General features: G+C 39.5%; 1 protein-coding gene and 1 long non-coding RNA gene across 13 annotated transcripts in view; one reads left to right on the top strand and one right to left on the bottom strand.

The window, feature by feature from the left end:
* Positions 1-15,590, top strand: part of LOC128890801 (serine/threonine-protein kinase MARK2-like) — an 80,578-nt gene that overhangs the window by 57,618 nt on the left and 7,370 nt on the right. For 8 of the 12 annotated variants that reach the window (XM_054149664.1, XM_054149674.1, XM_054149663.1 and 5 more), the window contains 5 exons: positions 294-491; positions 1,187-1,388; positions 3,033-3,200; positions 5,667-5,787; positions 6,066-6,154. In XM_054149664.1, the coding sequence (XP_054005639.1) occupies positions 294-491; positions 1,187-1,388; positions 3,033-3,200; positions 5,667-5,787; positions 6,066-6,154 (778 nt within the window). Of the gene's footprint in view, positions 1-293; positions 492-1,186; positions 1,389-3,032; positions 3,201-5,666; positions 5,788-6,065; positions 6,155-8,836; positions 8,979-11,096; positions 15,313-15,590 lie in introns of those variants that run through there. The other 4 variants (XM_054149672.1, XM_054149673.1, XM_054149668.1 and 1 more) reach the window with 4 other exon arrangements.
* On the bottom strand, positions 7,196-11,117 carry LOC128890846 (uncharacterized). Its single transcript, XR_008460695.1, has 2 exons — positions 10,417-11,117; positions 7,196-10,356 (listed from the first exon to the last, which is right to left on the bottom strand). It is a non-coding gene; the product is annotated as an uncharacterized LOC128890846 (long non-coding RNA).

Here is a 15,590-nt window from a genome sequence, read left to right as displayed (position 1 = left end):
AGCCTTTCAGAGACCAACGGGGGCCTGGATCCAGTTATCTTTTCAATGATATCACATCCCCTTCGAGTCCACCTCTATTTTTTTCTTTTCTTTTCTTTTTTTCTAAATTTGATTCGAGTCAATCCATTTTTTAATCCGTGGTCTTCTCTCTGAAAATGTCTGCAGTTGAGTGAGACTTTGCCATCCGTGTTTAACTGTTCCTGGAGACGATCGATCAATTAATGTTACTACCTGACGTTGAAACGTGGTGTGCTTGTTTCTCGTCTCGTGTTATAACGCATTTACCTCGTTAGGGGGAGCACCGAGTCCAGGAAACGCGACGAATCATAATCACGCGACTGCAGCGACTGGTGGAACTGTGACTGGAAGCGGTGGTAGTAATTTAAAACGACAGAATACCGCAGACACAGCTACGATCAAGGAGAACAGTACTCGTGTGTCCGCGAGCCGTCCATCGGCTCCGAAAAACAGTCCAGGGCAATTAGACACTAGTGAGTTCTTCTTTTTGTTGTACCGTAACCTCCACTCGAATCTCACGGTCCTTGTCCAATCGTTTTGTGATGTTTCTACCCTTTCGAAGCTTTAGCAAATTTATATACATATGCTTTGGATAAGGTTGCAGTGGTTCGTTCCCTAATATCTCCAAGTTTTAATGATTTCGTAATTTACATAATTTCTTTTTGTTACGTCATACGTTCTATGTGCTCTTAATTCGTAAGCGTTCCCACCACACTCCAAGTTACTACACGTGGTTAACCCCAGGTGCCCCGTCGTGATGTAGAGTTTTTAGTATACCGTTCGCCAACCGTAGTTTCTGGTTAACGATTAACACGAATAACCAGACACTATTTGCTTCGACTACAAAGTACCGGTATAATTTCAAATTACCAAAGCAACCACCGCCCAATACCACGACGTTCGTCTGGGGTTAAAAAATTGTTATTGTCTTGTAAATAATTTCAACGTCGCAACTGCTTCTCGAGAGTCCTTCCGTAGAGGATTCGTTAGATCCTTATTATTATGAAAGTAGAATCTTAGTTCGTTAATTTAGAGAGAAGCAGATGAGACGTTCGCGCAACACCAAATTGTTTCTAGTCCTTGTTGACACTTGTTGCCATGCCTGTGTTATAATTTAAAAGTACCGCTGCTTTGTTTTGTGTTGAACTATATCTAATGAGGCTTGCAGTGACAATGTTCATTCTAGGCGTGGGTACAAGTCCCGGTGGTAGGGCATGGGCAGGCAAGAGCAACACGATGAATACAGGGGTAGGTGGTGGTAGGCCACTCACCTCACCTGCCCCTGGTTCTGTTGGTCGGCGTAGTACCATCTCCTATGATCAAGCGAAAACGTCCTCCTCGTCTACCGAAAGAACCAACGATCCACCCAGGTATAGTGATATCCAATTGTTTTTTCATCTTCGTATATACCAAAGAAAAATATTTAAAGAATTGTTTGAATTATAAACTAATACGCGTGCGAACGAAAGTCGCACGAACTATAGACTTATTTATATATACTATATATACATATATACATAAACCTTTTCTTCCAACGATACGTAGACACTGGATCCACGAGATCATCGAGCGTACCAACGTTCGAGGAAATTTTTCCTATCGCGTATCGTCGTTAAAGCCAATGCTCGCCAGTGCGTCTCAGCGAGTATCTCTCAAGTATAATCGTGAGTGTGATCCAGTGTCTGCATTGCGATTAAGCTGTATACAATTTCTTAACGCGCACAGCGAAACTTCGATTCGTAATTAGTTACAATTTTTTTTTTCTTTTTTTTTTTACAGTTTCTTGTTGACTAAACAGTGATTTCTTTTTTTTATTTCTTTTATTGTTACCAACTAACCACATAGGCGACCGATTGCTCGTGTGTCAAGTATACTAAAAAAGAAACAACAACCACGTGTATGAAACGAGAACTTTGACGAAACGATCCGGAAACAATGAAAAAAAAATACTCTGTCATTAAGCCCCAAGGGAGTTTATTTGTTTGTTGTGTTGCTCTAGCATGTTGGCTGCTGCCTGCCAAATCGTTCATTGCAGACCACTACTTTCTTTATGGCTTGACAGATGTTTACCGAACAAATACCCTAATCGAACGTGTTTTTAATACTTACATTATACAGATATGCTTGCTATAAATTATACCGAGCCACAGTTACATTCACATGACTTTATACTTGTTCTTATGATTTTTTTTTTTATATATATATATATATATTATATATATATATATTGTTTTTTTATTTCATTTCTTTTACAAATACGTATATCTAGATCTACAAAGCGTGTGTGTTATATAGACAACCAACCATTAACATTCATCATACATGTTTTTTCATTCTTATGTTTTAGCGTCGTTATTCTGTTCCTCTCGGCATAGAATTTTTCTCGCGTGCCAAAGTTATTACGTAGCACAGGACAGTATTTTCATTTACATCCGTCCCTCCATCCCACAGATATCATCCCGGCTCCCTCAGTTTACAGCGAAAAGAAATTGTGTTTCGCTCGGTACATTTTTTGCTGAATTACTCGTGGACCTTCAGTAATCCGTGTTCAAGAAGAATAAGAGACTTCCCTTCTCGACAAGTTTCCAATTGTTACCATTCTTAAAACGCAGTATTCGGCAACCAAAAGCTTGTCCAGAAAACCAAGGGGCTTCGTACGTCTCATATTCTCCTCAGCAGAGATCAATAGCCCCAGCGCACGTAGATCGTTGAACGGATCAAACGATAATCGTGTATTCGTTGATTAGGTGTGTACGCTGGGTCAGCCATTTTTGTTTCTTTTTTTTTTTTTTTTTTTTTTTTTTTGTTCTCTCGACGCGCAAAAATTGTAACGATCGGTTCACAGAGAAACGTTGTTCACCGATTGCGACGTCGAAGAAAGTAGTAACGCGTTTTCCTCTGCGAATATAGAGAATGCCTCTCTGCGAGAGAGCAACAGTGCTATACTGTAAACGGTAGAATTTGGTAGAGCCGGTTGCCGTGCAAGGCATTTTGTTGATTAGTTTTGTGCACAGCCTGGGCGAGGGCACTAGACCAACGCGGGGTCACACCAAGTCTGCGAGCATCAGCGCAGGTCACCGTTCCTCGAGTGGCGTACCCCCCAGCGACCATTCACTACTGGACCCACAACCACGCAACGCCCACAACTCCTTACTCGCCACTGCTGACCCTCTTAGACAGAGGTACAGGCCCCCTACGCCTTATCAGCCAACCTATATACACGATTCCTCTGCTAGTTGTTCCAAAAGTCTAGCGTGCAATCCGTCTACCTTTATCGTGGTCGATTTGGAACTCTGCGAAAATGGTCCCGGTGAAGTTTACGCGGGGAATTTTGTGAGACTTTTGCTTGGTGACTCGGATGAGATGCTTAGCCGCTTATAACTCCGTTTATTTTCTTAGCTAAAGCAAAACTTGTACGATGGAGGATTTAGTAATCGTCGATTAGCGATCGTGATTAGTCGATTTCATTTAGCCACCTTCGAGCTGTCGTCAAAGAATTAACCCTCTTAACACGTTTACAGAGTTTCACGATGAAATTTTACGGTAACCTAATATGCAAAATTTAGCAATTTAAAATGATCGTACGAAAAATCAGTATTAACAGTGATCGCTTTTTTCTACGAGGACTTTCTACGAATGAAGATGTTTCACGAATATTTTTTCTAAAGACCTATGTATAGAATGCAAGGATGAATATCCAGATTAGCTATCGTAGGAGAGATCAATGCTGGAAGGAGATACGACTCGTGCTTAGCCTGGTCTTTCTTTCGTAGAAAGTCTTCCGTAGCCATGAAAGTAATTGAAATTCCACGCTAGACTATTGGAACGCCCTGTACGAGCGAGAGATATTCGGCTATATTGTTTTCAATCGTTCATTTATTTACTTCTGTTTCTTGGGCCACTAACTCTCTTAGGGTAACTAGGACTTCTTCACGCGTTCGTTGAGAATCTTAACCGAGCCGTTTGCGAAACCGCGAAACACAAAACGGCGCGACGAGTCATCTTCTTCGCGACAAATTGTCCTCGTAGGTTCTCTAGGACAGTTTCTGGTCATTTACTCGTAGCTCCATTCTCTTCTTTTTACTTTCTCTTTTGTTTCTAACTTGCACGACTACTATCGCTAATTTTTTTCTACTCTGATCATCGGCTTTGGTCGCCTCTTCTTTTATTTATTTTTTTTTTTATTTTTTTTTTTTATAATTTCTGAATACCTCATTTCTCGTTACATCGTTCTCGACTTAGAACTTCTCCACCCTCCTGCGTTATTTGAACACAGACCCACGTTCTCTGGTCGAACTAGCCGACTTTAAACTGCAGAACAGTATACGTAGAACAGTTCAATTAATTTTACCCGTTGATCAAAGTTGGGTGTCATTAAAATTCAAAGAACGAGAAATATAGATCTCTCAAGGAGCGTATTTATATATTCGTTAACATTAGCAAGTGAATTACTAAATAAATGTCGAATGCAACGACCTTTTTATGTAGCATTCATACAAATTCATACAAATTATATACTTTGGAATTGAAATTTTGTTACCATTTGGCATTTAATATTTATCGTCGGGACAAAAGTTTGCCCAACTCTGCCATCAACGGAGTAACTCGCATGTACGTTGTAGAGAATCTTTTCGAAAGTGTGAGAGACTTAGAGTAAGTATAAATAGCGCGTATATTAGTATATGACCTTATATACTAATGTACAAAATTGTAATATATCATGTACTGTAGGCGCTCGGAAAATTTTCATACGATTCCATGGTTTCTTCATATGCCAGCGAAAATTAGAGTTCCATAGAGCAGTCGGTATAAAGAATACTCTACCATCATGCACGTATCGATACATATCTATCGTTGAATTAACTGTTTCTGACCCGTTGTAAACGTGTCTGATCGCGTGACGTTAAAACAGACTAACTTCGATTATATGTTTTTCTACTAGGCGCATGTTGCAAACCAGGGCTGGGTAAAATGTTCTTTAAATTAGTAAAGAATCTATTTTACCTTTAAATTAAATAAGACGCTGAAAACAACGAGGCTTTATTTTGAAATATTTTATTTATCTGAATTCATTTTCAGTTTATTCGTGATATTGCGCAACTACTGTTACTTACATACACTTACGTTAAAAATAAATTTTTTCTTCAAACGTTACCCAGCTCTGCTGCAAACAATTGTTTCTCAGTACATCGTACTCTCGATCATTCATGTAACTCTCTGGTTAGCGTAAACTAATTTGTTTTAACAGTTCTGCTTTCTTAGCTGAGAAAACTCTCGAAGCTTGTTTCGCAAAACGTAGAAAAAACATCGCTTGTGCATTATAATAACCGTCCTCCTAAAGGATTTGCGCGAGTAACGACGATGTTTTACTTTACGTTCTACTATACATAACCTTTTTTTTTTTCTTTTTTGTTTTCTGTTTTCTTTGCATCTTGTCTCTTGCTTCTTCGGTAACAAAGTCGAACGAAATTTATAAAAAAAAAAAAAAAGAGAGAGAGAGAGATCTGTTGCATTAAACGCACAGAATATCTATTAAAAGAAAAAAAAGAGTCGACACGAACAAAGAAATTATTTACACATAGTTACTATGCCACGCAGCGATCACATCGAGCAATGTTAATATAATATTAATAACTATTTCTAATTAGCTTGGGTGTATCTCCAAGTAATAGACTGGCAACACCTACAACACCAGCATTTCCTCGAAATGTTCCAAGTCGTAGCACGTTCCACTCTGGCCAAAATAGAGCGCAACGAAATCATACTCAGGTTCGTACCTTTTCATTTTTACCTTTTCGCGATGCAGTCGATAGAAAGACGAATTCGTTGACCTTGCAGTGTCTTAAATCGGAGGTCGTACAACGTGAACGATTTTTTGTTTTCAAGTTAATTATGAACGAAACAATTGTTATTGGCTCGTAGCGTATAAGCGTTCCGTTGGATGCATCTTATCGATCGATACCGCACGCTAACGATAAATTATTTGTTTTCCAGGCCTTGCTCATGCGCATAATTATCGTATACAATAGTTTTTCATATTTTTTCAGGGTCACACTCACACACAGGACACGAATGCAATTAGCCCGCTAGCGAGACCGTCCTTTTTCTCAAAATTATCCTCGAGGTTCTCCAAACGGTAAGTCTTTCTCGCTTTCATATATATATATATATATATATACGTATATTCGACTAGACATTTTCCGATATTTGACAGCATGCTAGTACATGTACCACTGTAAAATACCACTGTTCGTCCGCAAATATATCTCTAATAAACGATCGAACGTCGGCCAAGCATATTTTTTCTCAAATTCGAGGGTTCGCTCCTGCGGCGAATCTGGATTATTTTATTTAACGAAATTCAATCGGCCGACAATCGACAATTAGGAAAAAAGTATCGCGACGCGCGTAGAGCCAGTTTTAAATTTAGAATCGCGAAACGAGTCGAAGAGCCGCATACCATTAATAAAAAAAAATATATATATATATCACCCACAGATTTTGTCATTGTTTTACGCTTGTCGCGCAGCGAACCAATTCGATCATACGATTTTCGGACGCACAAATCGATCAGTACGAAATAACACTGAGTTAAGATTAATAAAAAAAGAAAAACGAACAGAAATTATGAGAAAAATGTATTACGACGCGCGGCAGCTTTTGCAGTGGGCCCCCCCTTATATAATATATATATACATATATATATATGCATGCATATTAATGGATCCGACAAAACGAACGAATTTTGGACTGTTTTTTTTTTTTACATATATATTCATATATACATACATATATATACATATATATATACATATTCATGCTGAGATAGTTTTTAAACGAGTCGAACCTTATCGTTTGCATGCGATATGATATTTCTGTTTTAAGGATGCACAATGACTATGTAATTCTGAGAATCGTATACTGATATACGATATACAATTTCTCTATATCGTATGTACGTCTCTTTTTGTACACATTATACATATATTGTGAAAACTAATATGATACAGTATGATCGGCTAAAGACTTAAAGGAAAAAAAAAAAAAGAATAAAAATCCGATGAGCCAGCAGCGACCATTATCAGTGAAAGCCACGAATACACGTAGCTTGTCCATGACAGTTTCGTAGTTTTTATTTATTTATGCGCCCAGAATTTTTTCATCTCAAAGCGTAACGCCATTATTTTTTTTTTTTTTTTTTTACTTCATCTTCTTCTGTACTTTGTTTGTCCAGCGAACGTTTGCTCGAAGGGTTTCATATTGCCTCCCAAACCCCCTCACCCCTAGCCTTGTAAACCCCTTTTAGTTCGTTTCATCGTAGATAAAATAAAAAGGAAAAGAAACGTTGTATGGTCTCTGTCCTACAGGAGTACGATTCGTTGTCGAAGAAGACGTAGAAAATAACGTACATTTTCGCTCATTCATGTTCCACAGAGATGGGCAAAATTACATTCGAAACGACGAATAAAATCGCAACAGCGATTCACCGACGATGCTTTTATTCGTTCGTTTATTTACTCGAGTAAATCTTTTCGTTCGCGCAACGCGAGGTGTAACGTGTCACGATTGGAATCCTAATTTTTATTCGACCAGAGTTTGCCTTTTATTCCGTAGATGATTGCTCGTAGGATCGCAAATCCCATGCGAGAGAGAAGCATAGTCTGTTGGAAGCATTTAATGTCCTCTTAAGGGACCAGTTGTATATGTAGGATTAACATACAAGAATTGACGCAATTGATTGAAACCAAGGGGCAGAAAGATGAAACCACGTGGCTAGTATTTTAAATGTCCTAAGGGAAGGTTGTGGTGTCTGAATACCATTCTCTAATATGCCATAACCACTACTTTGGATATTTAACAAAATTACCCACGTGCTTTCATGCTATCGTAATTGTTTCGACATAGCAATTTAATTGAACAAGTATCCAAGCTCTACTTTTCTATCATTTATATCTCAGAAAAATAGTTATTTTTCCCCTCTTGCCTCAATATCAAACATACATATATTATATAATTATTCGGCTAGCGGAAATGGTTGCAACAGAGACTGCATCTCGTTGAATCTTTCACTCGAGACATTCATCTATAATTTCGCCCATCTCCGTTCCGTAATCCCATACGTTCTCCGTCGTGCGATGATCTCTTAACGTTGAAACGCTCGATAATTAATCGTTAACAATAAGAGCCCTACGGATCCATCGACGAAAGTGATTACTGCTTGGCTGAGTTCGGGCCACCTCGCATACTCATTGTGCATCCCTTTTTTGACTTGACTGTAGCGAGGCATATCCTTGATTTTTATTACCTACTCTATATACGTACACGTATATCTATTTTAACATTGGGACTTTGATCTTGCCGCATTACGGTAATCGTACAAGCGACGAGACGCGTGATTGCGTTGGACGCGTAGAGAGAACAAGCGGAACGGTATACAAGTAACGAAAAAAAAAAAAAAAAAAAGAAAGATAAACAAATAAATGGGAACCGAGGACGCAAGGCCACAGAATAACGAGAGTAAACCCGTGTTCACAATTGCAACAAAAAAGAAAAACAAGAAAAAGGAAAAAAAAACACGTTGTGTACTTTCACGATATGGTCACTGTACTCATCGTCGATACAGGGCGGATTAAACCGAAAAGAAAAAAATCTTTTTTCTCTCTCTCTTTCTCTCACACACTCTCTCTCTCTCTGTCTCTGTCTCTCTCTCTCTCTCTGTCAACTCCCGAAAAAAAGACACAGCATAGCCATTGGTGCATCGCTTAATTCCAATCTCACATTAATTTATACCGGTTGTGTGTGTTATTCTATGCTACAGGACGTGAACCGATTAAAACTTGGCTTCGCTCGGGTTCCGACAAGCAAACGGCCATAGAGACGCGCGAAACTTAACATGCGACCAAATGTATGCTGCCGGGACCTAATGCGCTCCCCAACACGCACGCCTAATCGCATTTGTCGAAGGAATCGCGCGTCGAAAATGTCCGCCCTCCGACGCTCAACCGGATCGTTCGCGGGACGTGCGTTTGGAGACGAGAAAAAAGATAAGAGAAACGACCTTTGGCTCCGTTATTCTGTGGCGTGTCGCCGAGGTGTAAGGTCCGATAATACCGTTGTTGGTTTCGCGAACGAACGAAACTATATCCCAACGACGTACGTGCATCCCTACAGTGACACGAAGGCGCTGAAAAGAGGTGATTTAGATAGAGCAGAGGAGTCACAGGACTCGTAGAAGCTTCTGTAAGAGGAAGAAAGAGACGTTACTCTGTTTCTAAGTTTGCGTGTCCAGAATCTTAAGACTTGATGGGAGAGGTTGTAGGAATCAAGGGGCATTTGATGCTGACCAAAGAGTTTATTGGGGTGGCACTTCTCCTCAATTCGTATGTTCTTCTACCAATGTTTCTTAATGTATCTGTGCATCCATCGTTAGGGTACAAACGTGCACTCGATCTTTCTTCTCTTGCTATTCGCGTTACACTCGGCTATCCTACTCTATTTATGTAATCTCTTTGGTCAGAGGTCAAAGGACACGCGCAGCGAGATCTTCCTGCGATTTACGAACGCCAGAGGTGGGCAGAATTCCCATCTATATATATAATTTCACACGAACATTTGATCTGTGATTCGTTCAGTATATATACTGAATCGCGGAATTAATTTATTAGCCCCTTTGCACTGAGAATTGTTTCAACACGAATTCTTTTCGTCGATTGGAGTCTCTCGAGTCCACGAAGGTACCCAAGATTCCCCAACGGTACACGAACAACTTCATGGTTCACATCGAATGAATACAAGGTCCTATGCTCGTTTGTGCAACGTTCAGGCATGTCGTTTACCTATTCGAATAAAATTTTGCCCATCTCTGTCTCGGAATATTCGGGCGATTCCGAACAGGTCTGTCTCTCTTAATCGTGCGATCGCAACGATTCGAGAATACGAATGTCTTCCTGACGATGCAGGAAGGCGCCTTATCCACTTAGATGTTAGCACTCGAATTTGTGCCTTTCCTAACTCAGCCTGCCAACTATACCGAACGTGCACTCGTATTGCCGCTCATCTAAAGATATACATATACCCAATCTTCTTTCTATTTTTATACGTATTCGTACGTCGCGACGTATACCTTCTTGGCTTCGTTTTCTTTCTTTCCTATCCCTAAAGTACGAACGAGCGCGCGTTGACCGTTTGTCGATGATCCAATTCGTTAACGATACAATCACCAGCAAATTTCTAAAGGAAGCCCGCCGCGTTAGGCGAACCATTTAATCGCGTACAGAGTCCTAGAGCCGCGCGTTGCGATCCATTCCGGGTATGCGTGTTCTACGATGAGCGTTTCGTCTTCTAAAATGCGAAAACTGATAGAATCATAGGTCGTACGTAAAATTGGACACGATCAACTCTGAATGATCGCGAACAACCGATTCACCATTGCGAATTACGAATGTAGCGTACAATTACCATTTGATCCGACAATTGCGAGCAACGATTAACCCCTTGGCGTCCTGCTAGAGGCCCTGACTCGAACTTACGAAAACCGAACCACGACTGTATGGATTCTTCCATTGTGTGTTTCAAGATACTGACATATTTTAGGTTTAGCATATACCTCTATTAGCTGCTAGCTCAAAACTCGACATCAACCGTGTTCCTGGTGTTTGGCGCGTCAAGGGGTTAACAGCAATCACTGCCCAACGTCACGCGTGAATTTAGAAGCCAGATAGATCATCGTCTCTTTCGGTGCTGCGGGAGCTTATCAGTTTCCCGCACACGTCGCGGTGCTAACTCGGTTCAAACTTCAGCATCGAAGGGGAAGTTTATCTCTATAAATTTCTCGTTGTCGCGGCAATTTGTTCCCTCTCGATTCCGCGTTCCCCGTTAGATGCAAACTTCCGTCGAATATCGTTCCTCGCGACTACTCGACGCTCGTTTTCGTTCTCTGCGTTAATTCGTGAATTATTCCGCGACCTGATCGCGACCTTTTCGCGTCGCGTAGAAATTAGACGAAGTGGTATTAATTGTACTGACAAAAACGAAATCGATTTCGTAAATGTAAAAACTATTCATTCGTGCATTGACAGGTTTTCTAAGTGAGGGTCGAAGTCTCGCCTTGTTTCCCTCGAGCCGAAATGAGAGCGAGCCGCACGCCGAATAATCGAGCAACGCAGCCACTTTGCTCGCTAAAAAATAAAGAAAGAAATGAACTAGTTAAAAAGTATGATCGAGTGGCGAAGCGTGACTTCCTACGTAGTCGTATTCTTTTAATTCTTTTCTCGTTTTTCGTTTCTTTTTTGTTTTTAATTATCGTCTCTTTCTCTGTTAGCGATATTACGTAGGATTATGATGAAACTGTAGACTACCGCCCTTGTAATACCGCATTTCTGCGCATCGTATTCCTACGATCCAGAGGAAATATGTTGGATAACAATTTCATTTCATCGGACGCGATAATTTTCCTCCAGTTCGGTTTAACCCTTTAATGCATACAGTGTCCCCAAAAACGAGGCATGACACTGTGAATCAAAACAAGTGATATTAATCTTTTTTTTTTTATACAACGAAACTATACGTGTTAGTGGATAGATCTGATCCACCTGTACAGCGTTTAATACCAATATAAACAATACGATGGCATACTTTCTACAGTGAAAATTAAAGTTATGCATTAACGAGTTAATCTGGTCCACCATGTCCGTTCGACTCTCACGTCGTTCGTCACTTTTCGTTCCTCGAGACCAGAAAGTTGCATTTCCCGAGCTTCGAGAAGCTCGTTTACTCCCCCGACTGCCTTCCTCTGCGATTCCCCCGAATTTTTTCTTTTGATATCCAGCATAGGTTCCTCGCAGTGTGAAATTTGCGTTTGGTTTTTGACGCGTGAAAAACCACCACCCACTGGAAGATTCCCCATATCGATTCTCTCGTTCGTTTCTCTTTACGAACGCGCAGCGATGGGCAAAATTTTCGTCGAATAACAACGATTCGAATGTTTAAAATATTTGTATCCAGCGTGAAATACAATTTCGTGTTCATTAACTTCAATTTCGTCCGCCAAGCAATCTGTGAAACGTATAACCTGCTCCAAATCTTTTTATTCGAATCAGAATTTAGCCCAATCGATGCGCGTGCGTGTGTGTATCGCGATATACATTGTAATTTCTGTAAATACGTTGTTCTGGATGTCTCGTCCCGTGAAGTTATATTTTGTACAGCTTCGTGATCATGAAAGGTAGACTATATATTTCGTACCCTAAAAGAATTCGCGGGACGCTTAAAAGTCGATCGGTGAATAGAACTTTCGAGAAATCGATGTTGGGGGAGGGCGGGGGCGGGGAGGGGGGGGGGAGAACTCGCCTTACCGTTAAACGTATGCTACGCGACCTTTTATATCGGTTTCCTCGGATTTCTCTCTGGCATTTAACGAGTCGATGTAAAACGATATTCCAAGTTACACATACATTTTTTCTTTTTTCATTTTTCTTTTTCATTTGATACTATTTGATTGGTACACGATACCGTACACTTTCATTTGTCGAAGTTGAATCGCTACACGGGAATCATTGAAATGTATATGGCTATAAGGCATTCCACGCGTTTTTTTTTTTCCCCTCTCCTTAAACGTGATTTACATCTTTCATCGGAGGTGTTTCTATCGTACCGTTCAAGTTGCGTGTAAACAAAAAGAAAAGAACACCTCGCGTTAAAATGTGCATTTTCTCTCGTTTTTTTTTTTTTTTTTAAGTTATATAGCATTTTACACGAAGCAAGCTAAACGAAAAGAAAAAGGTGAACAAAAAGGGTTCTTTTATCAACATGTACGATAAGACATTACGACATTGCTCCGAGACTGATCTCAAAATGACTAACGAATTTAAACAAAATAAATATAAAATAAAAAGAATCAAGAGCGTGCTTAATCGTTCGCAGTGGCTAGCAAATTCATCGATGTTACATTCGCTTTTTTCGTCTTTTTCTCATCTCTACTTTTTTTTTCTTTTCTTTTTTTGTTTAATTTATTATGTTAACACACACTCGCCAAAAAGTTGGGTCGATTGTGCACAGGTGTGAGAACAGGTGCAAAGAGAGATTCATCGGTAGGGATAGGCCATAAACGATTATTGGTTACTCGTTTCTTTGTATATTGATTACTGTATCTCGATCCATTATTGTACTAATTAATCGATAGAAATATATATATATATATAGAGAGAGAGAGAGACATATATATATTTTTTTTGGCAGTCATCGTAAGACGACGGGAAATTACTTTGTTTATCCAGTGTGTTTCTTAAACGAGACAATACCGCGCTTAGTAATTGTTATAATCAGGGGAGGGGAAATTTTTTCGTTTATTTTATATTTATCAGTTGATCCGCGAATCTAAATAGAAATGCGACGCGTGACGTATAAAACGTTGGGACTGTTCGCGATCAATTCGATATCATTCTGTTCTAAGCGCGAGTATTGGGCTTGTATGGGCGCAATCAATCGACAAAACGAACTTGAACTTTGCGTAGACCGGATACCACCCTGTTATCGTAAACTGCGTGCCTTCCTCTTTTTTATATTGTACATTTCACATACACACATACATACGTAACACGCGCGCGTATTTTGCTACACGAAGGAACAAAGAAAATAACCGATGCACTAGTTTTTCAAGAAATCATCGTGAGTTTAGCGTAGAGTAATCTGGTCAGTGTTTGTGCGTAGAGCGGTGCTTCTCAACCTTTTCGAAACACGGCTCAATGTATATAGTCGGTTCAAGTTTGTTTTTATTTACTCAGTTTCAGTAGGGAACAATCAGTTCTTTATTCGTGAAAATATGGCGAACATTTCGTAGCTGTACTAGTTGGAAAGGAATCAGTTTAGTTTTTGTATTCATGAAGATAGGGAGCTTGAACAAATCAGTCTTTCTTTCTACGAACTCATTGCGAGCTGTATAATTGTACGATACAATTTTCGTTAACTTTTAAGAAGAAGTCGTTAAATTTACATTTCCGACAACCTCTTCGTATAAAACTCGTTTGGGTCGCGACGCCCGGGTTGAGAAGCGCCGATGGTAGAGCGTGTACGTGCCGAAACGACGACGAAACGATTTATCACACTATTATTTATAAGAAACAATAGAAGAAAATACGTAAGAGAGAGAGCGAAGCAATGGAAAAGTTTGTAATGTGTTCTAGCAGAACCGAGACAACGAATGAATGGTACCGAGCAAAAGAGATGAGCGTTTGCGCGTGAATGATCGAGCGAGAATTGAGTAGCTTACTTTGGGTTACTTTAACGACTAAGATCTTATTTAAGTTCTTTTTTCTTTCTTTCCACTTCCACGGATCAGGATATAAGTTTTGTGCCTACGTTTTTACATTTAATTTCAACTGCATGGTGATACAAGTATGCTTTACATGTAAACATTAGTGTTTCTTAACCGATAATTACCCATCGGTCGAGATTACGGAAGCGATCGTCGCTCGATCGACACGAGGATTCGATCGCGATCGCCTTCATAATTCCATTCGACTTGTCTTGTGTATTATTATCATCGATAATCGTCGATCGAATTTTCTTTGTAATCGGTTCTCGCTGCTACGTTTTTTTTTTTTTTTCTTTTCGATAACGCACGTTCACGACCATACCCGCCGAAGGGAAAAAACGAAAATGATTTCTCATCGTCTCAGTCTATATTATTGTCCCTCTGTCGCGCTCAGACGAGAGATCGAATGCGTAAGAAGATCATTGTAGAGTACTTGTAGGTGAAAGGGCCGACCTGGCCACACGCGACAAATTAATATTAAATCGTGCACGGCGGTAAAAAAAAAGAAAACCTAGAGAAGATAACAAGAAGCAACTCGATCGCCTTTATACATTATAATTAAACGTGTAAACGTACCGAGGTTACAACGCAACGTTTATACGTAAAAGTATAATTGAACATAGCGCATCTGTAAATGATTTAAACAAACGCTCTTTGCTGCACTCCAAAACTCTATTGCCCGTCCAAACGTCCCGAAAGATCTTATTTTTTTTTATATATATATATATATACACGTATATACAGTACTTCTTTTTCTTCTTTTTTTTAATTTTCTTTTCGTTCTTTTATTGTTTGAAGTCGATCGATGAACCTATCGTAGAAGCGTCTGTCTTAGATCTTTTCAACAACAGAAACGAAAACAAAAAACAATGGAGGGCAGTAAATGGCTCATAGAGACAGGATAGAAATATTATTTAAAATAATTTTAAGAAGCAATAATAGTAATAATTTCGTATTAATAAACATGTTGAAACTGTCTTGTATATGTTGTATCAATTTATTTCTGAATCCTTAATGTAATAAAAAATAAAAAAAAAAAATAAATCTCTTTTGCTCGCGCAGAAAGATAAATCTCTCGGTTCCATGTGTTCGTTTTGTGCATGCGTCTTCGAACAGAGGTGTTCACGTGCGAATTGGCTTGTCTTCGAGCAAAATAATCGATTGCGTTTAAATGGATATTTCTTCTTTTCAATCGCAAGTTTCTATTGCGTTAGGTACGACGATTGCCAAAATGTTTCTCGTGTAATTATCTTTGTAAACC

Source organism: Hylaeus anthracinus, unplaced genomic scaffold (genome assembly GCF_026225885.1).
Source record: "Hylaeus anthracinus isolate JK02 unplaced genomic scaffold, UHH_iyHylAnth1.0_haploid 12001, whole genome shotgun sequence".
NCBI classification, from domain to species: domain Eukaryota; kingdom Metazoa; phylum Arthropoda; class Insecta; order Hymenoptera; family Colletidae; genus Hylaeus; species Hylaeus anthracinus.
The sequence above is the reverse complement of the archived record's forward strand: the minus strand, read 5'-3'. Positions and strand labels throughout refer to the sequence as shown.